This window comes from Theropithecus gelada, unplaced genomic scaffold, assembly GCF_003255815.1.
Source record: "Theropithecus gelada isolate Dixy unplaced genomic scaffold, Tgel_1.0 HiC_scaffold_15987, whole genome shotgun sequence".
In the NCBI taxonomy this organism is placed as follows: Eukaryota; Metazoa; Chordata; class Mammalia; order Primates; family Cercopithecidae; genus Theropithecus; species Theropithecus gelada.
The window spans coordinates 2006868-2032645 of record NW_020257754.1 but is presented as its reverse complement, the minus strand read 5'-3'; the positions used below and the strand labels follow the sequence as shown (position 1 = coordinate 2032645).

At 38.1% G+C, this 25778-nt stretch overlaps 1 protein-coding gene across 1 annotated transcript in view; it reads right to left on the bottom strand.

The window, feature by feature from the left end:
• Positions 1 to 25778, bottom strand: part of LOC112617260 (interleukin-1 receptor-associated kinase 4) — a 33940-nt gene that overhangs the window by 7839 nt on the left and 323 nt on the right. Inside the window, exons 2-9 of the mRNA XM_025374001.1 lie at positions 24091 to 24138; positions 16151 to 16320; positions 13056 to 13201; positions 12055 to 12237; positions 11340 to 11500; positions 10389 to 10453; positions 2240 to 2354; positions 1706 to 1815 (exon numbers count right to left, since the gene is read on the bottom strand). Coding sequence (XP_025229786.1) covers positions 1706 to 1815; positions 2240 to 2354; positions 10389 to 10453; positions 11340 to 11500; positions 12055 to 12237; positions 13056 to 13201; positions 16151 to 16311 — 941 coding nt within the window. The 5' untranslated portion in view covers positions 16312 to 16320; positions 24091 to 24138. The remainder of the gene's footprint in view (positions 1 to 1705; positions 1816 to 2239; positions 2355 to 10388; positions 10454 to 11339; positions 11501 to 12054; positions 12238 to 13055; positions 13202 to 16150; positions 16321 to 24090; positions 24139 to 25778) is intronic.

Genomic DNA, 25778 nt, shown 5'->3' with positions numbered 1-25778 from the left:
CTACAGGCGCCCGCCACCTCGCCCGGCTAGTTTTTTATGTATTTTTAGTAGAGACGGGGTTTCACCGTGTTTGCCAGGATGGTCTCGATCTCCTGACCTTTTCTTAATCTACATCTCCCCTCAAGTGAATACAGTCACTTCAATTATCACCTGTATGCAAGTAATAAACACATTTATATCTTCAGCTCAGACCATCAGCTCCAAATCTGTATATCACACTAACATCTCTACTTCTATATCTTAAAAGAACCTCAATGACAACACGTACAAAGGAGAATTCACATTTTCTAACCATCTCTCTAACCCCAACCTAACCAGGTCTTTTTTGGTCCTTTCTATATAAGTGAATCATGCCATAATCATTCCAGAATGCAAGTCTGGATGCCATTATTCCGGGAGTCATTCGTGATACTTCCCTCTTCCTGAACCCCTGCATAGCCAAGGTATCAACAAGCTTTGCCATTTTAATCTTTCTAATCTGCTCACCTCTCTTCATATGAACTGCCACCTATGATAGCCTACTAACTGTTTCTTCTTATAAACTGTTCTCTACATTAGAGTCAAAATCATCTTTGCAAAACTTAAAGATGATGCCACATTCCTACTTAAAAATTTCAATGGCATCTCATTACACTTGAGATAAAACTAAAAGCCTTACCTTGGCCCATTAGGTCCTATAGGACTTAGCTTCCTACACTTCTCTGTAGTTTTATCTTCAATCCACCACCCCATAACTTTCTGCATCTCAGTCATACTGCATTTATTCATTGTTTTTTTTTCAGACAGAGTCTTGCTTTATTACCCAGGTTGGAGAGCAGTGGCATGATCATAGCTCACTTCAGCCTTGAACTCCTGGGCTCAAGCATCCTCCCTCCTCAGCCACCCCAGCATCTGGAAGTGTAGGCATGCATTAGCAGGTTTGACTAATTTTTTTGTAAAGATGAGGTCTTGCTATGTTGTCCAGGGAATGTAATCAGGTCTGCAACTCCTGGCCTCAAATGATCCTACTGTCTTGGCTCCCAAAGCATATTTCATTTCTTGTAACTCATCATGCTCCCATATTTTCTCTCACCACTGGTCTTACAAATGCAGTTCCTTCTGCCTAGAATGTTCTTTTTCCCATCATCTATTCTACAGTTACCCTCAAATTGTGCCTACTTATTTCCTGCCCATTCTTTGAATCTCTGCTTAAATATCACTTTCTGGGAAAATGTTCTTTATATTAATCCTATATACTATACTATATTATATATAATATATATGTGTGTACTGTTATTTTGTGATTTGATTGATGTTGAGCTCTATATATTAATATGTTACTTATAGTAGGTAAATATTTAACTAGATAAATAAGAAAGAAAGAGAACTGAAAAGTACTCATGAAGGATGAAGGTGATTCAGAAAAGAATGGTGATCCATAAACTAAGAAAACAACTAATTTCCATAAGGCAAAAGGGTCAAGAAGAACAGAATAAACTACTATTAAAACAAATAAAAAAGGTCAAGTAGGATGAGTACTGAAAGCAGGTCACTGGGCTTGGAATAAAGGAGATTACAGATGTCCTTATTGAGAAGAGCTTTCATGGAGTGATGGGAAAAAGTCCAGGTGCTCTAGGTTAAGACATGCATGTGAATAGTGAATAGAGTGACAGCAAACTATTCTTTAAAGACAGCTTTCCAAAAGCTTTTAAACAGTAGCATTTACCTTTTAATATCTCTATGAATATGATGATTTTCATGTAGAAAATTGATGCCATTAGCTGCACCCTGAGCAATCTTGCATCTCATGTGCCAAGAAAGCGGTGGAGTACCATCCTTGTAAAGAAATAAACCAAATTAAAAACTAGAAAGAATAATAAAAAATCTACAGAGACTATATAACACAGAGTATTTTTCTAGGCAACAACTGAAGATGATGCTATATCACTAATAATTTAGGACTACATTTTTAAGTTATTAAAAATAATCTCCAAATAAGCTCAAATGGGTGATTACATTTCTTATTTGAAGATAAAAATATATAAAAGCATCTTCCTAGTATAATCTTGACTGAATTTTATATTTAGGATTACCACCTAATAAAATGGCAACCCAGTTGCTGACATATCAACTGTATAATTTTCATAGAGCAGGAAAAATATGAAAGCGAATTTGGTTTAAATAATCCAGTAACAAAATGAGTATTAATACTCCAGCATATAAACAAAAAGCCAAACAATCTGATGAACAAATAGCTTACCAAGCAAGAGAGTCTGTCTAGTAATGAACCATTAGGCATGTAAACATATACTAAGCAGAGGTCATCTCCATCACTTGAGAAACCAAGTAGTTCTACTAAGTTTTCATGTTGACACCTGTGACAAACAATTTTTCATGCAAAATTATTATAATATATACTTATATAGTCAGTTGTAGGTTGGAAGTTATTCAAAGTTTTAATAGAAAAAAAGAGAAAAAAATAGTATGTTATATATAATTTCTAACATTATGTTTATGTTTATATATGTTTATTATAACTATTTATAATTTTCTGCAAATAGTTCTCTTTTCAGCCAATATTAATCAACATTAGAAGTAAAATCTGGGTCCCGGAGCAGGATGGCCGAATAGGAACAGCTCCAGTCTCCAGCTCCCAGCATGGGTGACACAGAAGACGGGTGATTTCTGCATTTTCAACTGAGGTATTGGGTTCATCTCCCTGGGGAGTGCCAGACAATAGGTGCTGGTCAGCTGGTGCAGCCCGACCAGCCACAGCTGAAGCAGGGCGAGGCATCGCCTGGAAGCGCAAGGGGGAAGGGAATCCCTTTTCCTAGGCAGGGGAACTGAGACACACAACACTTGGAAAATCGGGTAACTCTCACCCTAATACTGTGCTTTACCAAGGGTCTTAGCAAATGGCACACCAGGAGATTATATCCCACACCTGGCCGGGAGGGTCCCACACCCACAGAGCCTCCCTCATTGCTAGCACAGCAGTCTGAGATCTAATTGCAGAGGTTGGGGGAGAGGCGCCCACCATTGCTGAGGCTTAAGTAGGTAAACAAAGCCGCTGGGAAGCTCGAACTGGGTGGAACCCACAGCAGCTCAAGGAGGCCTGCCCGTCTCTGTAGACTCCACCTTTGGGGACAGCGCACAGCTAAACAAAAAGTAGCAGAAAGCTCTGCAGATGCAAATGACCCTGTCTGACAGCTTTGAAGAGAGCAGTGGATCTCCCAACACGGAGGTTGAGATCTGAGAATGGACAGACTGCCTGCTCAAGTGGGTCCCTGACCTCTGAGTAGCCTAACTGGGAGACATCCCCCACTAGGTGCAGACCGACACCCCACACCTCACACGGTGGGGTACACCCCTGAGACGAAGCTTCCAGAGCAAGAATCAGACAGGATCACTCGCTATTCAGCAATATTCTATCTTCTGCAGCCCCGCTGCTGATACCCAGGCAAACACGGTCTGGAGTGGACCTCAAGCAATTTCCAACAGACCTACAGCTGAAAGTCCTGACTATTAGAAGGAAAACTAACAAACAGAAAGGACACCCACGCCAAAACCCCATCAGTACGTCATCATCATCAAAGACCAAAGGCAGATAAAACCACAAAGATGGGGAAAAAGCAGGGCAGAAAAGCTGGAAATTCAAAAAATCAGAGCGCATCTCCCCCTCCAAAGGAACGCAGCTCATCGCCAACAACGGATCAAAGCTGGACGGAGAATGACTTTGACGAGTTGAGAGAAGAAGGTTTCAGTCCATCAAACTTCTCAGAGCTAAAGGAGGAATTATGTACTCAGCGCAAAGAAATTAAAAATATTGAAAAAAGAATGGAAGAATTGATAACTAGAATAATCAATGCAGAGAAGGCCAAAAACGAACTGACAGAGATAAAAACCATGACATGAGAAATAGATGACAAATGCACAAGCTTCAGTAACCGACTCGATCAACTGGAAGAAAGAGTATCAGCGATTGAAGATCAAATGAATGAAACGAAGCAAGAAGAGAAGTCTAAAGAAAAAAGAGGAAAAAGAAATGAACAAAGCCTTCAAGAAGTATGGGAGTATGTGAAAAGATCAAATTTACGTCTGATTCGGGTGCCTGAAAGTGAGGGGGAAAATGGAACCAAGTTGGAAAACACTCTGCAGGATATCATCCAGGAGAACTTCCCCAACCTAGTAAGGCAGGCCAACATTCAAATTCAGGAAATATAGAGAATGCCACAAAGATACTCCTCGAGAAGAGCAACTCCAAGACACATAATTGTCAGAGTCACCAAAGTTGAAATGAAGGAAAAAATGTTAAGGGCAGCCAGAGAGAAAGGTCGGGTTACACACAAAGGGAAGCCCATCAGACTAACAGCAGATCTCTCGGCAGAAACTCTCCAAGCCAGAAGAGAGTGGGGGCCAATATTCAACATTCTTAAAGAAAAGAATATTAAACCCAGAATTTCATATCCAGCCAAACTAAGTTTCATAAGTGAAGGAGAAATAAAATCCTTTACAGACAAGCAAATACTTAGAGATTTTGTCACCACCAGGCCTGCCCTACAACAGACCCTGAAGGAAGCACTAAACATGGAAAGGAACAACCGGTACCAGCCATTGCAAAAACATGCCAAAATGTAAAGACCATTGATGCTAGGAGGAAACTGCATCAACTAACGAGCAAATTAATCAGCTAATATCACAATGACAGGATCAAGTTCACACATAACAATATTAACCTTAAATGTGAATGGACTAAATCGTCCAATTAAAAGACACAGACTGACAAATTGGATAAAGAGTCCAGACTGCTGTATTCGGGAGACCCATCTCACATGCAGAGACACACACAGGCTCAAAATAAAGGGATGGAGGACGATCTACCAAGCAAATGGAGAACAAAAAAAAAAAAAAAAAAAAAAAAAACAGGGGTTGCAATCCTAGTCTCTGATAAAACAGACTTTAAACCATCAAAGATCAAAAGAGACAAAGAAGGCCATTACATAATGGTAAAGGGATCAATTCAACAGGAAGAGCTAACTATCCTAAATATATATGCACCCAATACAGGAGCACCTAGATTCATAAAGCAAGTCCTTAGAGACTTACAAAGAGACTTAGACTCCCATACAATAATAATGGGAGACTTCAACACCCCACTGTCAACATTACACAGATCAACGAGACAGAAGGTTAACAAGGATATCCAGGAATTGAACTCAACTCTGCCCCAAGCAGACCTAATAGACATCTACAGAACTCTCCACCCCAAGTCAACAGAATATACATTCTTCTCAGCACATCGTACTTATTCCAAAATTGACCACATAATTGGAAGTAAAGCACTCCTCAGCAAATGTACAAGAACAGAAATTATAACAAACTGTCTCTCAGACCACAGTGTAATCAAACTACAACTCAGGACTAAGAAACTCAATCAAAACCGCTCAACTACACGGAAACTGAACAACCTGCTCCTGAATGACTACTGGGTACACAACGAAATGAAGGCAGAAATAAAGATGTTCTTTGAAACCAATGAGAACAAAGATACAACATACCAGAATCCCTGGGACACATTTAAAGCAGTGTGGAGAGGGAAATTTATAGCACTAAATGCCCACAAGAGAAAGCTGGAAAGATCTAAAATAGACACCCTAACATCACAATTAAAAGAACTAGAGAAGCAAGAGCAAACACATTCAAAAGCTAGCAGAAGGCAAGAAATAACTAAGATCAGAGCAGAACTGAAGGAGATAGAGACACAAAAAACCCTCCAAAAAATCAATGAATCCAGGAGTTGGTTTTTTGAAAAGATCAACAAAATTGACAGACCGCTAGCAAGACTAATAAAGAACGGAAGAGAGAAGAATCAAATAGACGCAATAAAAAATGATAAAGGGGATATCCCCACCAACCCCACAGAAATACAAACTACCATCAGAGAATACTATAAACACCTTTATGCCAATAAACTAGAAAATCTAGAAGAAATGGACACAGGAAGGGGAACATCACACACCGGGGCCTATTATGGGGAGTGGGGAGGGATGGCATTGGGAGTTATAACTGATGTAAATGATGAGTTGATGGGTGCTGACGAGTTGATGGGTACAGCACACCAACATGGCACAAGTATACATATGTAACAAACCTGCACATGTACCCTAGAACTTAAAGTATAAAAAAAAAAAAAAAAAAAGTAACATATCACTGCCTTCACTTAAATTCTAAATAGATCTAGTATGGTATTTATGCCTGTAATAATTTATGCGTTAAATGTTTAACCCAACTTGATAGGCTAAAATGAAGAACTACTTAATAATTCTCTAAGTGTTAATAAAAGTAAAGACAACATGAACAACAACAAAAAAAAGAAGTAAAATCTATTTTCTTTTCTTTTTTTTTTTTGAGACAGGGTCTAACTCTGTTGCCCAGGCTGCAGTGCAGTGGTACAATCATAGCTTACTGTGGCCTCGACCATCTGGACTCAAGTAATCCTTCTGCCTCATCCTCCCAAGTAGCTTGGACTACTGGTACATACCACACTCAGGTACTTTTTAAATTTTTTTGTAGAGATGAAGTCTCACTGTGTGTTTCCCAGGCTGGTCTCAAACCGCTGGCCTCAAGCGATCCTACCACCTTGGCCTCCCAAAGTATTGGGATTACAGGCATGAGCCACTACACCTGGCCAAACCTTTCTATTTTACAGTAAAAGCTAAATAATTCAGATTATTGGAACTTGTGATAAGTTTGGTTAAGGACTAGGCTGATGTTCAATTTCTTTAGCCCAATATTCAATGATGGCACAAATAAGATTTCAAGAAGTCCATTGTATTTTTATGCTAATACTGTCAAGAATTTTCTAACAAACTCAAAGCACTGATTTACAGACATGATCTTGAATCACATCTAATTTACATGTTTTTGATCTTTAATAACACTGGATTATTTATAACCTAATTTGAGTGTCTTTATATACTTGAGAATAATAAAACTAAAGAGACCTACGATATAATAAAGTGGCAGGCATCTGTGGTAAGATGAAAGAACACAGGGCTCAGAGTTATACATCCTAAATTTAAAGTCTAGCTCTGCCCCCTCCTGGATAGGTGACCTATGGCAAGTTAACAGCCTTACTGAGCCTCAGCTCCTTTATCAGCTAAATGCAGAAAATAGTACCTATTATGTAATACAGATGCTGAGACAATTAAATGAGAAAATGTAAACATGACAGCCTAGAAACGTATCTGGCACAAGATAAGTGTTTTATTTATTTAAGTGCTTATTCATTTTGTTCATTCAAAACTATCCACAATTCTAGCAGTTCATTATATCAAATATGACTTCTTCTATTCTCATAAATATTTTAAGAAGCGCAAATTAAAGCAATAAGTGTTCCATTTTCCATCAAATTGGCATATTTTAAACATGAGTAATTAACATTTGCTGAGTTTATACTATATACGAGCCATTGTGGCAAGTGATTTACCTGCTTTATTTAATCCTCACAATAACTTAAGTACTATTATCCTGTTTTATAGATGAGAAAATTAACGAATAGAAAGTTAAGAAACTTGGCCAAGATCATTCTGCTAGTAAGGTCCAGAGATTGGCACTTACTAAATAATAGTAATAATAAACTGGGCGTGGTGGCTCACGCCTGTAATCCCAGCACTTTGGGAGGCCGAAGTAGGTGGATCACAAGGTCAGGAGATCAACACCATCCTGGCTAACATGGTGAAACGCCGTCTCTACTAAAAATACAAAACGAAATTAGCCGGGTGTGGTGGCGAGTGCCTGTAGTCCCAGCTACTCAGGAGGCTGAGGCAGGAGAATGGTGTGAACCCGGGAGAGCGAGCTTGCAGTGAGCCGAGATTGCGCCACTGCATTCCAGCCTGGGCGACAGAGCGAGACCCCATCTCAAAAAAAAAAAAAAAAAAAGGAATGATATTAAATGAAGATAAGGAACCAGTAAAGTTTGAAATTGTAATGCACTGCTGGTAGTAATATAAATTTATTTATTTATTTATTTATTTTGAGACGGAGTCTCGCTTTGTCGCCCAGGCTGGAGTGCAGTGGCATGAGCCGGCTTACTGCAACCTCCGCTTCCCAGGTTCACGCCATTCTCCTGCCTCCGCCTCCCCAATACCTGGGACTACAGGCGCCCGCCACCTCCCCTGGCTAGTTTTTTGTATTTTTAGTAGAGACGGGGTTTCACCGTGTTAGCCAGGATGGTCTCCATCTGGTGACCTTGTGATCCGCCCGCCTCGACCTCCCAAAGTGCTGGGATTACAGGCGTGAGCCACCACGCCCAGCGCTGGTAGTAATATAAATTACTGAAACCTATCTCAAAAGCCATTTGAATGTTTGAATGTGTGTTTAGAAAGTCTTTAAAAAGTTCATGCATTCCGACCCAGTAATTCTTTTTCTAGGACTTTACCCTAGATGATAAAGTAAGTATAACTGCATTTAAAGATTTATGTGCAAAGAACTTTAAAGAAGCTTTATTTTTAATACTGAAAATTAGAAACAAACATAGCTATGGTTAAATAAAATATGATTCTCACATATTCTAGAATGTTGTACAATAATTTAAAATGTTTTCAAATTATTTTTAATGACATGGGAAAATGCTACACACACATCATGAAGCAAGTATATAAAAATATTAGCAGTGGTTATCTCTGAGTGATGTATTTGAGAGATGGTTTGTATTATTATTATTAAGTTCCGGGACACATGTACAGAATGTGCAGGTTTGTTACATATGTAAACACGTGCCACGGTGGTTTGCTGCACCTATCAACCCATCACCTAGGTATTAAGCCCTGCATGCATATGGTTTTGTATATTTTAAAAATATTTTCCTGTATTTTCCAGATTATCTACTGTGAACAAGTTACTTTTAGAACTGCAGAGTAGGGGTAGAAGTGGAGAAAACAAATCCTAAAAACAAAAAGTTTGATTTTTTTTCAGTGTGTATCATTTTTACCATGCATAAGTCAATTCTAGTCTATTCTTCTTACTTGAGGTTAAGTAACTATGATTGGTGATTTACAGCAGTGGGTTTAATGGGTATAATTTGGTAAATCCCATTAGGATTCAGATCAAAAGTTCAGGCTCTGCAATCAAACAGATCTGGATTTCAATCCCATCTCTAACACTTACTGGCTACGTGATCTTGGACAAGCTATTTAATGTTTCTAAATCTCAGTTAACAAACAAAATGGGCAGTTGTAACAGTTGTAAAGGTTAGATAGACAATGCACATAAGGTACATAGCACAATGTCTGGAATGTTGTACACACTCAAATATCAACCACTATTAATTACTATAATAATTAGAACACATTTCCTCTGTTGTCCCTCCTACTTTTCCTGATGATGTCCAACAATTTTCCAGCACACAGGGTCAATGCTGAGAAGGCAGATAACATGACTCTAGTTGCTTTATAGGTGCTACTTTATATATAAAGTATATATATATCTTCAGATATATATATATGTGGATACTATGTGGAGCAGGGCTTCTCAACTTTAGTTTGTGAATCTCCCAAAATTTTATGTATGATTGTGTGTATATGTACATAACTACATTTTTCTAGGGGTAGGGTCCATAGCATTCAACATATTTTTAAATGTTAAGAACTACTATGTAGAATGATGTTTATTTAAAGTATATCTGCCTTCAGATAACAGCACATAGAGTAAATGCTTATCTTTGCAGATAACATGACTCTAGTTGCTGTATAGATGCTACTTTATATATTCTGTAGATAGGTTTTTAAAGTATCTCTACAATTGATCTCTCATGAATTCTGGAAGTAGAAAACATGATAATGAAGGACATGATAGTAAAATTCCACGTAACCTTGTTGTGACTTAAAATAATGACTGCGGTCAAGCGCAGTGGCTCCTGCCTGTAATCCCAGCACTTGGGGAGGCTGAGGCAGGCAGATCATGAGGTCAGGAGATCAAGACCATCCTGGCTAACACGGTGAAACCCCACCTCTACTAAAAATACAAGAAAAATTAGCCAGGCATGATGGCACACACCTGTAGTCCCAGCTACTCGGGAGGCTGAGGAAGGAGAATCGCTTGAACCTGGGAGGCAGAGGTTGCAGTGAGCCGAGATGGTGCCACTGCACTCCAGCTTGGGTGACACAGTGAGACTCCATCTCAAAATAAATAAATAAAAAAAAATGACTGCTATTTAATCTCCAGGCATATGAGTATATGTAATCATAGAATTATGGAGCCAAAAGTACTTTCAATTTCTCTAAACACTTAATTTTAATTTCATATATGTGCAAACATCACTAGTTCATGGCATACTCTAGAGTGAACCAGGTTCCTTACTCCTTGTCTTTTTCCTTTCCACTACACCGCACTGCCAAATTAAGACTTACTTTGCCATTACTTTTATTTCTTGATCAAACTGCTGTTTCAGTTCTTCAGTAGTAATATCAACCATCTGAAAAAATAAAATATACAATGTAATACTACACAATTCTAAGGTTCCTAATGCTCAGAGGGATCAAGAGATCAGCTGGCTCATCTCCCTTTCTTTAAAACAATAAGGTATTATTCTCCCAATTCTACAGAACAACTGAGATCTAGAAATACTAGCAATTTGCTCAAGGTCCATGGCTGGTTAGTGGAATGAAAAATATATATAAATTTCACTGAGTTTTGGAAACAAAATGAAATAGCATGAAATTTCACTACACAAAAAATTTGAAAAAATATTCTAGGAAACAGAAAACATACGCAATTTTAGTGCAAAATGGAAAACAAAACCTACAAAAGCCCTGCAATGTATATGACAAAGAGTGACTATCTTTATCACATACATATGCATTCTATTGATATTTTTAGGCTTTAACAAAAGGTTTAGAATATAACTAGTCAATAAGTAAAAGGTGAACACTCCAGTAGAAATGGCAACAAAGGACACGGATAAAAAAAATTTTAATGTTTTTTCTTAATGTATACTTCATAAACTTTATTTTTAAATGGGAAAAGTAATGCAAACATGGTTTTTTTTTTAAAAATAGTTTTCCTGGTATCTTACCATTTTAATCTTGATTACACATGAGGTACTATGTGGAGCAGGGCTTCTCAACTTTAGTTTGTGAATCTTCCAAAATTGTATGTATGATTGTGTGTATATGTACATAACTACATTTTTCTAGGGGTAGGGTCCATAGCATTCAACAGATTTTTAAACTTTAAGAACTACTATGTAGAATGATGTTTATTTAAAGAAAATACATACTGAAATAATGTATTTCCTAAAGATTAACTTTATTATAGAGCACACTATGAAGCAACTCTTTATTCCTGAAAATATAACTTACTGCTGCAAGCTTCTTTACTGCCACAGTTGTGTTATTTACGTAGCCTTTATATACAACTCCAAATCCTCCCTCTCCCATTTTATTACCACCAACAGAAATGGGTCGTTCATCAAAGTTATTTGTGACATTCTTCAATTCATAAAATGAAAAACTGTGAAAACCTATAATGTCAAAATAAGAAAAACATGCTTAAATTTTAAAAATTCGTTTTAATAATTCTCCTATTTTCTCATGTGAAGGTTTCACATGTATGTAAATATTTATGATTTTGAATTAGACAAGACGGGAGAATATAAAACCATTTCTAAAATACAAATTATAAGTTTTTCTTGAGAATTCTGTTTGGTGATCCTACCCTCTGAACACTGTAGTCACCCACCCAAAATTCTAGTCACACATTTGAGTGGGTCTAGTCTACCTACCCAAAACTCTAGTCACATATTTTATTTTAAAAAGTGACCCTTCCAAGTTATGTAAATATTTACTTATTTTTTTTTCATAGCTTCTCTGGTTGTTTGCATGTCCTATTGCCTCTAATCACTGATCAACACAAAGAAGATGGTTCTTAATATATCAGGAGGAAAAAACTCACAAAAGAGCTATTGCCAGTGTGCCTGTGATTGCGGCACAAACAAAAGAACAAAAGCTTTCTTTTAAAGCACTGCTAGTCTTAATGACAAATCCACTAGTAGAAAGCACTGAAAATGTTACTTACGTGTATCACTAACTTCTAAACTTTTATTTTCTGGACTTGAGGAGTCAGGTGGCATATAGCTTTGTTCAAGATTCTGCAGAGGTGTTATCAATGTCCTGTCTTTGTCATAGAAAGGCATCTGTTTTTGTTGAACTGTTACAGCTTCTTTAGAAGGTAGTGTATTAGCAGTTTTGGGAACAGCATCTAACAAATGAAGTAAGACACAAGTGGTTTTTCAGTAATAAGAAGTGGTTGTGAAAAAGTTAAACTAGAAACTTGGTTCATTTAATATCATTCCAGTTTCTACAGTTTGGTCTCATATTCTCACAGCACACACAAGAAGCTACCTAGTAAGAATCTGTAAGTTATAATGAATATGGGTAAAGAGAGTAAGGCAGTGTTTTCAAACAGTGATCCATGAGCCACCTATATCAGAGGCACTGAAGCACTTGTTTAAGAATATAGACCTTAAACCCAATTCCAGAATCCTGAATACATAGATTTGGAACAGACCCTAGGAATCTACATGTTTAACCAGAACCTAAGTGATTCTTATGCATGATAAAGGTTCAGAACCACTAGTGTGAAAGGCATCAAAGGAAGAAAAGAAAGGTTATAAGGAAGGCAACTAGACACTAACACATCAGAATACAATTTTTTAAAATTATGATCATAGAATCTCATCAGGGTAGAAGTTGAAGATGAAAAAAAGCAAGAACTCAAAAGAATAATTACTTTCTTACAGCCTAAGCCAGATGTGTGAAGTCTTTCCTTCTAAACTTCCTATTGGCACAAAACTATCTGACTCTTACAAAGCTTCTATCACCTTAGTAGCAGGGTCCACAGTGTCCTTTGTCGGTACTGCTTTTTAAAGAGTTGAGGAGTGCTGAAAGAAAGAAAGGGACTCTCAAATGTAAACTTCATCTACCAGGAGGAAAAAGTAAGAGTAAGAAGAAACATTTCTATTTTGGCCATTTGTCTTTCCACCCTAATTGTGGACACCCTGGTCACAATCAGTTTACCTGGGAGCAAAAGACTCGCAGGAGCAAAAAATTCATTTTGGATCAAAAGATCCACAAGATCACCAACTGTGCAATTTGTGGTGCCCCAGTCAAACAGTAATTCAGAAGTGGGACTTTTTCCAGTTTGAAGTAATGCTTCAAATCTCCTTAAAAGTAAGTAACAAAGAAACAAAATTAGTCTATTGTCTTAGTTCATTTTGTACTGCAATAATAGAATACCACAGACAGGGTAATTTATAAACAATAGTTAATTTGGCTCACGGTTCTGGAGGCTGGGAAGTCCAAGATCGAGAGGCTGCATCTGGTTAGGGCCTTCTTGCTACATCATCTCATGGTGGAAGGGCAGAAGGGCAAAGAGCATGCACATGTGCATGTGAGAGAGAAAGAAAAGAGAGAGAGAGAGAGAAGGAAAAATAGGGCCTAACTTACCTTTTTATCAGAAACCCACTCCCAAGATAACTAACCCACTCCTGCCATGACAACATTAATCCACTCATAAGGGCAGAGCCCTCATGACCAACTGCCCTTTAAAGGTCCCACCTCTCAACCCTTTTGCAATGGGTATATTAAGTTTCTAACACATGAACTTTTGGGGACACATTCAAACAATAGCATTTATAAACTGAGGTCATATGAAAACAGGTGTTGATCTCCCCTGCCCCTGTTTTGCCTACAGCGTCTCCTATAACATTAAAGAAATGGGACAACAAGAGAACCAGCAAGAATTACAAAGAGACAGGAAAAATAGGAGGAAAAAAGATGCCAAAGATGATGATAATAATCTACTGGGTACTTACGGGGTATTTACTTAGTGGTTTACAGGATGTACACACATGAACATGTTCAAAGATATTATGATTATCATACGAATTTACTAGTGAAAAAGCGAGGCTTGGAGAGGTAGAGTAACAAGCCCATAGCCACACAGCCAATATGATGTATCCAAGCTGAGGTCCAAATTCAGATCTCATTTGACATAAGAGTGTATTCTCAATCTACTTAGTTATAGTACTTCCCACATAACTTAAGACTCTGATAGCTATATAATTTTTAATAAATCTGCCTGCTTAATGAAAGAAACAGAATACACAAAAACTTAGGAAATTATTCCTTCAATCTTAACTGTAATTCAATTAAATTGAAAAAAAAATCACAAAGTCGGCTTTCATCCCATTTCTTTCCATTCCATTTCTTTAAAATTAAAAATTAGTTTTGAAAAGTTAACATTTAAAAATTTAACCAATATTGTTTTTTTCTTTTTCCTCTAAAGATTTTAAAAAATTTCAAACTTACAGAAAAGTTGAAAAAATGATAGAATGAACAACCATTCACCTAGATTCAACAATTGAATAACTGATAAAATTGTGCCATATCTGGGCTCTTGTGCATGCTCTCTTTCAATCTATGTCTGTGGGAGTGTATTTTAGAATATGGGCCAGATGTCATAGAATGAGTCTAACAGCCTAGATGTATCCGACTACTTTCTCATGATTAAATTCCGATGAAACATTTTGGTAGAAATACTACATAGGTATAATGTGCCCTTCCCATTGTATCACATCCAGGGGTACATATTGGCATTTTGTACCATTATTATTGGTGCTAAAATTTGATCACATGGTAAAGGAAATGTACTTCAGATTTCCTCATTAAAAATGTACCCTTCCCTTTCATACTTCACAAGTAATTTGTGTACAATACTTTTTATCTATTTATTGAGGGAGTCTTGCTCTGTCACTCAGGCTAGAGTGCAGTGGCATGATCATGGCTCACTGCAGCCTTCACTTCCTGGGCTCAGGTGATCCTCCCACCTCAACCTCCCAAGTAGCCGGGACTACAGGCGTGCACTACCACGCCCAGCTAATTTTTTGTAGAGATGGGATTTTACCATGTTGCCCAGGCTGGTCTTGAACTCCTGGGCTCAAGCAATCTGCCCACCTCGGCCTCCTCAAGTGTTAGGATGACAGGCATGAGCCACTGTGCCCAGCCTATAATACTTTAAAATCTTGTGCATATCCTGCTCATATGCATGAGAACAATCACCTTTCACCTTATGCTTTTTAGGTTCAGTGATGAGCTTGCAAGAATCAGTTACTCATTGGTGGTTACAAATAGGTATTTTTCTCATTCTACCATTCTTTTCACAATTATTTGCAGGTATTCTGTAAAGAAGAGCTTTTTCTGTCACAGGAGTGAGTCTTGAAAAAAGGAAAAAAAAAAAAAAAAAGAAGAGCTTTATCTTCCTGCCACCACTGCCCCAATTATCTTCCATAAGTTTTTAACAGTAATATTAAAAAATTATCTTTAAACATTGGCTTAACACAGTTTAAACTTAAGCTTCTTTCAAGTAATTTAACATGTTTGCTTTTCTTATGAGAAACATTTCCTGCAAGGGAGCTAAGGCTATTAGGTTCTTTCCGAGGTTAATGCTGAAAATAACAAGGAGTCTTCTTTTCCTTTTGCTACCAAAGAAACATTTTGACATCGGTTTTAAATGCAATGACTGACAAAAATAAAATCTGCATGCATCTTTTACACTAAATCGAGCAGAGATGAGTAAAGAGGAAAAATTGAAATTATCTGATGATAGCACTGAGAAATCCTGGCTAAGATTTAAGAATTCTGTTCACAGAAGTGTACACTTGTAAGCAACAACTTTAAAATGTCAAATTGAAAAACTCCCAAAATACACTGTTAGAGTGCATTAGAGATTTACACACTTTGAAGTTTAAGCTCTAGATTTTTACTAGACATTCTTATAACATTCTTATTTTCCTTCAATCTGGAAATGAGAGGTGTGAGGCAGACTGAACTTCACTTGGCTTGCCAAACTGGGAACCACAGCAAAGGTGGGAATATTGATTCTAACTCAGAAAGCTTATTTGAGAGATCAAAATATTAGCCCTATTGACATATGGGAGAAAGAAGACAAAATTGCAAAAGGAACAACCAAAAAGAGGTTACTTACTACCAATGTCTCCTCCACAGTATAGAGGTTTACTTTCTAAACTGCCATATTAGACAGTACTTATACCAATTAATCATTCCATATTGTGATGTAAGAATTTACAAATACAAAGAATTTTATCTGTTACCTTATGTGAAACTGATTGTATCTATCATCACCAGATGGTTTCTTAATAGCTACAGCTAACTTCTTCCATCCTTCTTGAGGATCAATAAAATCTGACAGCTTCCTAATCAGTCCAACATTGAGGCAGCGCACATATGTTGACGGTGTTATGGGTTTGTTCATCTTCTATTCCTAAAATATGGAAAAATCTCATTAAAATTTTATAGTACTTTTAGAGATGACATCTGTAAGCTTCTACATCACACTTTGCTATATCATATGAAATGCCAGCAACTGATTATACCATAATAAAGAAACATTCCAAAGTCAAGTCACTGATACCCTAAGATGAAACTAAAATTGTAATTCATTTGTCCAATTATCCTCTAGGTTTCCTTCCTTTTTCCACCTATTAATAGCAATAAAAATCGGAGGACTTTTTTCTGACATTGATATTTTCCAAGTATAATTTATAGAAAGGGGCAAAACACTTACCAGAGCAATTCTTTTTAACAGTAATATCAATAAACTATCAGAATTAGCATATTCAGAAATCAAATCTATTAATAAAAACATCTACCTTTCAATTTAATATATGTTGCTCAATCAGTACTCATTTACGATTAAAAATTTATGCAACGTTCTTTGGTAGAAGAAAAAAAAAGTACTGAAATGATTTGTGTAGCATTAACAGATAGGGTCCCCCCACCCACTGTTCACATAGCTTGCTCTTCCTTGACCTCTGCACATTTTTTGAGTCCATGATATCTGCCTGACCACAGTTCATTTGCTACTATGCCAAAACCTGTGTTTCACCACTTCAGTCACTCTCTAGACAGAATCTTTATTTCTGTAGTCCCCCTTTTCTTCTGCTACTCCACACTGGAGAGCTGCAGCTAGGGATAAATCTAACAATTTTACTTGTACACCAGAGTTGCTGATGTGAATACAAATTTATGGTAACCCCCTTTCCACATTAATGGCCTAACACTGCCATTAATCCTTCCACTTGTCTCCTCTCATTGTCCTTAGTGACTATTTCATATCTTTGCTTCTTTCTATGTGGATTTTATTTGTTCTGCGTGTACCTCATTCTCAATAGGAAATGATCTTTCCTTCCAATTAAGACAAATAGACTCAGATATTCTTATGTCACTTATTTTTGCTTCCCTATATATATTTTAAAAATACAATTTTAGAGTAAATAATGTGTTCATATGGAACAACATTCTAAAACTATCAAAAAGAGTAAAAAGCGAAAAGCTTCTCTGTATCATAGGCTTCTACGTTAGTATTCACTTCCTCTCTTTGGACTTCTTTGACCACATCTAAATAGGTCTAGCTGCCCTTCACCTAATTATCTTTCATCATTGCACAATGTATTTGTAATATTTATTTGTTTACTTGTTTACTGTCTCCCATATTAGATTTTAAGATCCATGAGTTCAGGACCATGCTAATTTTATTCATGAATATATACCTAGTGACTTGCACACTGTAGATAATGGTGTTGTTCAGTATTTATTTTAGGAACAACTAAATTATTTCCCAGTACGGTTTTATCATCTCTATTTTACAAAGGTGGTAAGTGAAAGATCCAGGACTTACACTTATGTCTGACTCCAAAATCCATGCCATACAACTCTGCTTTTATAACACAATGCATTGTTCATGCCATTCTCCTTTTCAGAAAGACTATTCCTTTCCTTTCATTCATGAATACATTCAGCAAATATTTATGTCAATCTTTGTACTAACAAATGGGAGCACAGAGAAGAGAAAATCTTTGTTTCCAAGCTGTTCAGTATACCATGGGATACAAACAGTGACAGGGAGTGATAAAAGCTGCAAGAGTGTTATGGGGCCCAGAAAAAGGGCATCAAGCAGAGGCAGTCTGGAGAGCGATATCAAGACAGATTTGCCTGGAGTGGGAGGTTGGAAGGATGAATGAAAGGGAATGAGAATAAGCCCAAAAGAAAATTCCAGGCAGAGGGAATAGCATGGGAAAAGGTGGGAGCATGTGTGTCTCAGGCAAAGAGCTTGCTATGGCTGCACCATAGGATGCCTGTGATTAAGTGAGAAGAGATGAGGGTGGAAAGGTAGCAGGGACAGATCACCATGTACCTCATATGCTAAGACAAAGAGTTTGAACTTATAAACTAAAAGTTACAGGAGAGCCACTTCAGGATTTTTAGGAGGGATGTTAAATAATCTTACATGGTTAAGTGGATTCCTCTGGATAAAAATTAAAGGGATGTATATTGAGGCAAGAAAATTAGTTTGAAAACTTCTGCAATAATCCAGGTGAGCAGAAATGAGAGCTTGGAAAAAGTATAGGGTATGGGAATGGAGAAGTAAAACATGAAAACATTTAGGAGGCCAAATCAAAACAATTTCACTAGAGATGACCAATTACAAGAAAGGGAGATAGAACAAAGATGGTTTTTTTTGTTTGTTTGTTTTTATTTTTATTTTTTGACTCATGTTAAATGTGAAATATCTACCTTTGGCACCATCTAGGGGCCTTCATACCAAGTACTTATATATGCGATATGGAGCTTAGGAGAGAGGTTTCAGCAAAGAATGCTCACTATGTAAGTATTCTCATATATGAGGGGTTTTCAAAAAGTTCATGGAAAATGCATACCATGCAAAAACCATGCATGGATTTCAAATTTTTTTTTGCAAAACATATTTCCAAAATAAACTCACACTAACTTATCATTCATGTCTAAACAGGATCTAGTTTGAGGCACTAAGAAGAGTAAGACAGTTTGAAAAGAACCTCTACCACTGCAACATGAATTCTGCTAAAAGTGAAGCAAGAACAAACACCACATTTATATGGAGGTTGGTTGGAAGAATGGTGAAATCACTGATGCTTTATTGATGGGGACAATGCTCCCAAGAAAATCAGCAGCATACAAATCAGTAACTCATTTTAAGGGATGAGATGATGTTGAAGATGAAGCCTGCTGCAGCAGACCATCCACATCAATTTTTGAGGAAAACATTCACCTGGTTCGTGCCCTAAATGAAGAGTACCTGTAATTAATAGCAGAACCAAGAGCGAACACCATAGACAACTAATTCAGCCTATACAATTCTGACTGAAAATAAAAGTTGAGCAAATTTTCCACTTGATGGCTGCCCAAACTGTTGCACCCAGATCAGCTGCAGATGACAGCAGAGCTTTCAATGGAAATTTTAAACAAGTGGGATCAAGATCCTAAAGCATTTCCTCAAAAAATTGTAACAGGAGATGAAACATGACTTTACGAGTATGATCTTAAAGCACAATCAAAGCAATGGCTCCCCCAGAATGGCAGCGGTCCAATCAAAGCAAATGCAGACAGTCAAAAGCAAGGGCATGACCACAGCTTTTTGGGATGCTCAAGGTATTTTTGCTTGTTGACTTTCTGGAGGCAAAAAGAATGGTAACATCTGCTTATTAGAGAGTGTTTTTGAGAAACAGTAGCTTTTCTAAATGTTTCTAAACTAAAGCTTTTCTGCTAAAGCTTTAGTCAAATGTTTAGCAGAAAAACGCCTGGGAAAGCTTCACTATAGAGTCCTTCTCCATCACAACAATGCCCCTCCTCTTTTCTTTCATCAAACAAGGGCAATTCTGTGAGTATCAACTGGAAATCATCAGGCATCCACTTTACAGTCCTGATTTGTCTCCTTCTGACTTCTGTTTCCTAATCTTGAAAACTCTTCATAGGGCACCCATTTTTCTTCAGTTAATAATGTAAAAAGACTTTATTGACATGGTTAAATTCCCAGGACTCTCAGTTCTTTAGGGATGGCCCAAATGGCTGGTGTTATCACTTACAAAAGTGCCTTGAACTTCATGGAGCTTATGTTCAGAAATAAAGTTTACAGTTTTTTGTTTTTTGAGTCTTGCTCTGTCATCCAGGTTATAGTGCAGTGATGCAATCTTTGCTTACTGCAACCTCTGCCTCCCAGGTTTAAGTGATTCTCCTGCCTCAGCCTCCCAAGTAGCTGGGATTACAGGTATGCACCACAACACCCAGCTAATTTTTGTATTTTTGGTAGAGATGGGGTTTCACCATGTTGGCCAGGCTGGTCTTGAACTCCTGACCTCAGGTGATCTGCCCACCTTGGCCTCCCAAAGTGCTGGGATTACAGGGATGAGCCATAGCGCTGAGTCAAAGTTTACATTTTTTATCTTTTAATTCAATTTTTCCACAAACTTTTTGAAATGCCCTCATACAAATTAAGAGCATATACATATATACGGTTGAAACAACAATAAAATGAAGTTGCCTATTAGGAATGCTTAGAATGGAAAGGAATGATGTGAAAGAAGAATTTTAAAAAATACTGCTTAGTCATGAAGGCAAGAAAAAAAAACAGGACAGTGGCATACCAGAGACTTCTAGAAAAGGCGGCAGGTTGGTACAAAAGACTCAGAGAGGTCAAATAGACACTGATGGAGATGTTAGACTCTGAAATCAGAAGGCCATTGGTGACTTGGGAACAGCTATAGTGAAAAAGTGAGTGAATGGCAAAAACAGATTTTCCAAGAAGTCTCATTATGAAGGGAAGGAGAAAGAGAGAGGAGTGTGAGCAGAGGGAAAACAAGGGTGGAGGGGTAGGGAGAGAGAGGAAGGAGAGTATGCAAGAGAATAGCAGTTTTCAAATTTGGTCTCAGGACCTTTTACCCTCTTAAAAACGATTGTAGACCCCAAAGGGCTTTTGTTTATGTTGGTTATATCTACCAATATTTACCATATTAAATTGATGCTGAGAAATTTAAAAATTACTTATTAATTCATTTAAAATAATCATAAATATACATGTTAGCATATATATCTTAATAAAAATAACTACCTTTTCCTCAAAAACAGAAGAGTAACATTGTTTTAAGGTTTTGTTAATCTCTTCAATTTTTTTTTTTTTTTTTTTTTTTTGAGGCGGAGCCTCGCTCTGTCGCCCCCAGGCTGGAGTGCAGTGGCGCGATCTCGGCTCACTGCAAGCTCCGCCTCCCGGGTTTACGCCATTCTCCTGCCTCAGCCTCCCGAGTAGCTGGGACTACAGGCGCCGCCACTACGCCCGGCTAATTTTTTGTATTTTTAGTAGAGACGGGGTTTCACTGTGTTAGCCAGGATGGTCTCGATCTCCTGACCTCGTGATCCGCCCGTCTCGGCCTCCCAAAGTGCTGGAATTACAGGCTTGAGCCACCGCGCCCGGCCAATCTCTTCAATATTTAACTTAATAGAAGAGGGCCAAATTCTTATATCTGCTTCTGCACTCAACCCACTGCAGTATATTGTTTTGGTTGATGTATACGAAGAAAATCCAGCTTCACACAGACATATAGTTACAAAGAAAGGTGTATTTTAATAGCCTTTTCACAAACTAGTAGATATTTCTCTTTGATACTACACTAAAATTTGAAAGAAATAACTTCCTAAAGGTAAGCTGCAATGTGGAATCTGAAGCTGTATAAATTAACTTGGAACATTAAAATCCATTGCACTCTGAATGAATCTTTTAACTATACATGATTTTGACCTTATAAATCTCCTGAAAGAGCATTAGGGACTCCAACCAGACTTTGAGAACTGTTGGTGTTAAGGGTTTAAGACTTAAGTTGTTTGGCAATACAAATGGGATAATGAATAGCATACAGGTGAAGAAATCAGCCTTGAATAGAGAGAAGTCTCTTTTGAATCTAGAAAGAAGGACGCAGAGGTTTAAATACAGATATATTTGAAGGAAGAAGAGTTCCCACATAGTGGTATTTTTTTCTGTGAAACAGGAAGTGAAGTCATCTAGGGCCAGGTAAAAGAATAGCCCATGTACCTTAAAGGCCCCCTGGTAAATGCCTATTATTCCTTCAAGCCCAATTCAAAAGGCACTGTTAGCTTCCCCTGATTGTCATCTCTTTTGCTCCAAAATGTCACCTAGTCATTCTTCTGTTCTAATAATTATTATGTTTTACTGTTTACGTATCTGCTTTCTCTGTTAGATGGGTGCTCTCCTGGCTGGGACCCAACCAAATTCACCTCAGCAACGACTCACGACATTTGTGTTGAATGAAAGGCTGAGGATTTTTAAATTTTAATTAAGAAATTGTATCTAGGTTACCTATAGACTCTGCAGTTGCTCTCTTCAAGTTATTTTTCCTTATTAAGATTTCTCTCTACTGTAAGGTACAACATGACTGATGAAGCTAGAAAAGATAGAACTGCTTAGTAGTCTTATAAATTAGAGCTAAATACAAGGAACTGAGGAAAAAACCCAGACTATCTAAAGGCCAGGGATAAATTTGGTAGCTCTCCTGCACCCAGGCTTCCAGCAGAGGTGATGAGTGTAGGGATACTAGGAAAAAGGCCTTCTGCCAACTCTTCCACACATGTGCCCAGAAGTTCAAAATCCCAGAAATTAAAATTTTACTTTAAATGTACATTCATATACCACTCCCAACCACATACTTACAAGAACATAAGCCAAAATATTAACAGTGGTTATCCCTTGGTGATGACTTTTATGATAGTTTTGTTTTCATTTTGCTTTTCTGAATTTTCAATAATGAAAACACACTGTGCAAAAAAACTTTAAAAGTGTCATCTCTTTCAAACTGTTCAAGATTTACCTTAGTACACTTAGGATTAATACAGGAGGCTTTGCTTACAAATAAATAATTAAATACCTTCATGACTGTTTCGTCTTACCACTAACTCTCATAGTAAAGAAAACCCATTCATATTTTCAAATAAGACAACTCAGACAAGTATAAAAGGTGGGGTGGTGATTGAGAAATATATTAAAATCAGCACCTGCTTATGGAATCCAATGCCTTCCCAAACAAAGTACTATGCCCAAAACAGGAGGGCAAAAGATTCTTGTCAAATGTGTTAATAAAGTTTTAAGACTGCTTCATTAGCACTTTGATCAGAGGAAAAGATTGTGCAGCGGTGGAGGGAAGATGAACTTTGAGGTTGCACAGGCCTAAGTTCTAACTAAAGCCAACTGTGACCAGAGTTAGTAATTATATTTCTCTGGACCTTGCTTTTCTTTATCTGAAAAACAGAGATAGTAATATCTAAGAATTGCTGTAAGAATTAAAATCAACACATGCAAAGGGCCAAATCTTGTCACATAATAGGTGGTCAAAAAAAAAAAAAGGAGCAATTATTATTTTCTGGCAGAAATTATTCTTATATCACTTTTTTTTTTTTAAAGATATGTGCACAGTTGTATTTAGGTTCAATTTCCAGAACAGTAATGAGGAGCTACTGAAAGGGTACAAATAACAAGTCTGAGAAAATAACTAAGTTTTTGAGATGGTGGCAGTCTTTTTTTTTTTTTTTTTTTTTGAGATGGAGTCTCGCTCCGTCACTCAGGCTGGAGTGCAGTGGCGCCATCTCGGCTCACTGCAAGCTCTACCTCCCGGGTTCACACCATTCTCCTGCCTCAGCCTCCCGAGTAGCTGGGACTACAGGCGCCGCCACCTCGCCCGGCTAGTTTTTTGTATTTTTTAGTAGAGACAGGGTTTCACCGTGTTAGCCAGGATGGTCTCGATCTCCTGACCTTGTGATCCGCCCGTCTCAGCCTCCCAAAGTGCTGGGATTACAGGCTAGAGCCACCGTGCCCGGCCCTGGCAGTCTTATTTGATCAACCATGGTACTTTTAATATATTTATATCCTTTCTAAAATACACTATTTACTTACATATATTCTTAGCAAAATATGCTGTATAACCATTAATCTTTATTTTTAGATACTTTAACATCATCATTATGAACAAAAGCTGGTGAGGCCTTCCAGAGCTATTAAATTAGATAGGGCTGCCTATTACAAACTGGGATATGTGCTGGTGTACCATAAATTAAGCATAACACATCTTTCTTGAACATTGATCCAACACAACAGTAAGTAATTGAAAATGCTTTGCATATATTTAAGAAACAAAATATAATACCACTGACTCACCAAATATTTACTGAGTGTCTACTATGTGCTAGATACTGCTCCAGGCCCCTGGAGATGAAGCATTAGGAAAATTAGAGAAAACACAAACAAACAAACAAAAACCTGAACTCATGGAGTTTATATTCTAATGGAGGAAGGCAGGCAATAAGCAAATAAATAAACTCTATAGTATGTTAGATGGTGCCAGGTGAAATGAAAGAACAAAACGAAACAGAGAAAGGGTTGCAATTATAAATAGGGTAGTCAGAGGAAGCCTCAATAAGGTGTCATTTGATTAAAGGTCAAAAAGAAGGAGAAAGCCAGCCACTGGACCATCTGGGAAAAGTATGCGAACAAAACGCAAACGTAAATGCAAAGGTTGGAAATGGGCCCACTGGGCAACAGCAAGGACACGGTGAGACTGCATAGGAGGGAACAGGCAAGTAGCAGATGAGGTTAGAAAGGTAAAGGGGCCAGGTCTCCAAGGGCCTTAGAGTTTTTGCATTGACTTTGTTTATCCTCTGGGTGAGATGTAGAGGCTGGAAGTTTTGAGAAAAGAAAGACATGCTCTATACTCATGTCTTAGAAGGATACCGGGGCTGCTGGGAGTAAAGGATGTTGGAGTAAGGACAGAGAAGCAAGAAAGAGGCATCTAGGAGAGCCTACCAATAAGCCAGGTGGGAGGGGCTGGAGACTGGGACAAGGGTGGTAGCAGAGCAAGTGCATAAGTCCTAGGATTCTGAGGTGGAGCCAATAGAAAGCTATGTGCTGATGTGGAGAGTGAGAAGACAGCACCAAGGTTTTTGGCATAACCAAGTTTCCCGATATTTACTGAGATGGAGAAAGCTGAGGAAGGAGCATGTTCGGGCTGGAATATCAGAAGGTCAGTTTGGAGACGTAGAAGGCAAACTTCAAACGAACGCTTTGCACGAAAACAGAAGAAATTTGAACTTCCTGATAGCCCTCTTCAAGGACCACTCCAAGAAAGGGAAAAGGCAGATTTTAATATCCTGTGCTTACAAGGGACCTTGGGCAGTTACGTTTTTGAAGCACTAATAGCGCCGTTTCTTTCCATTCTAAATGCTCAAAGTGCTTTCTCGCTTTCCCAGGGTTTGCTTTTTTTTTTCTTTTTTCTTTTGAGACGTCGTCTCCCTCTGTTGCCTAGGGTGGAGTGTAGTGGTGCGATCTTGGCTCACTGCAAGCTCCGCCTCCCGGGTTCAAGCGATTCTCCTGCCTCAGCCCCTGGAGTAGCTGGGATTACGGGCGCCCGCCACCATGTCAGCTAATTTTTGTATCTTAGTAGAGACGGGGTTTCACCATGTTGGCTAGGCTGGTCTCGAACTCCTGACCTCAAGTGATCCGCCCGCCTCAGCCTCCCAAAGTGCTGGGATTACAGGCATGAGCCACCGCACCTGGACAGGGTTTGCTTTTATCCCTTTGTCTCTCTCTGGCTTCCAAGCTGACAGGTACACTTTTTCCCCTATCTGCGAATGTACTCATCTGATCCCATAAGCCCCCTCCACTTTCTAATTCCCTGGAAGCTTGGAGGCCGGAGAAACAAGCGAATTACAATCGTGTGGAGGCTCCGCGAGCTGTCGGAGCCACAGGCATCTGTCAGGTGCTGGCCTGACTTCCTGGTTCTGGGGAAGATTCTTCATTTCGCAATCGGGCTCACGGAACCCAGGGCCTGGGAGGTGAGAAACTTGAGG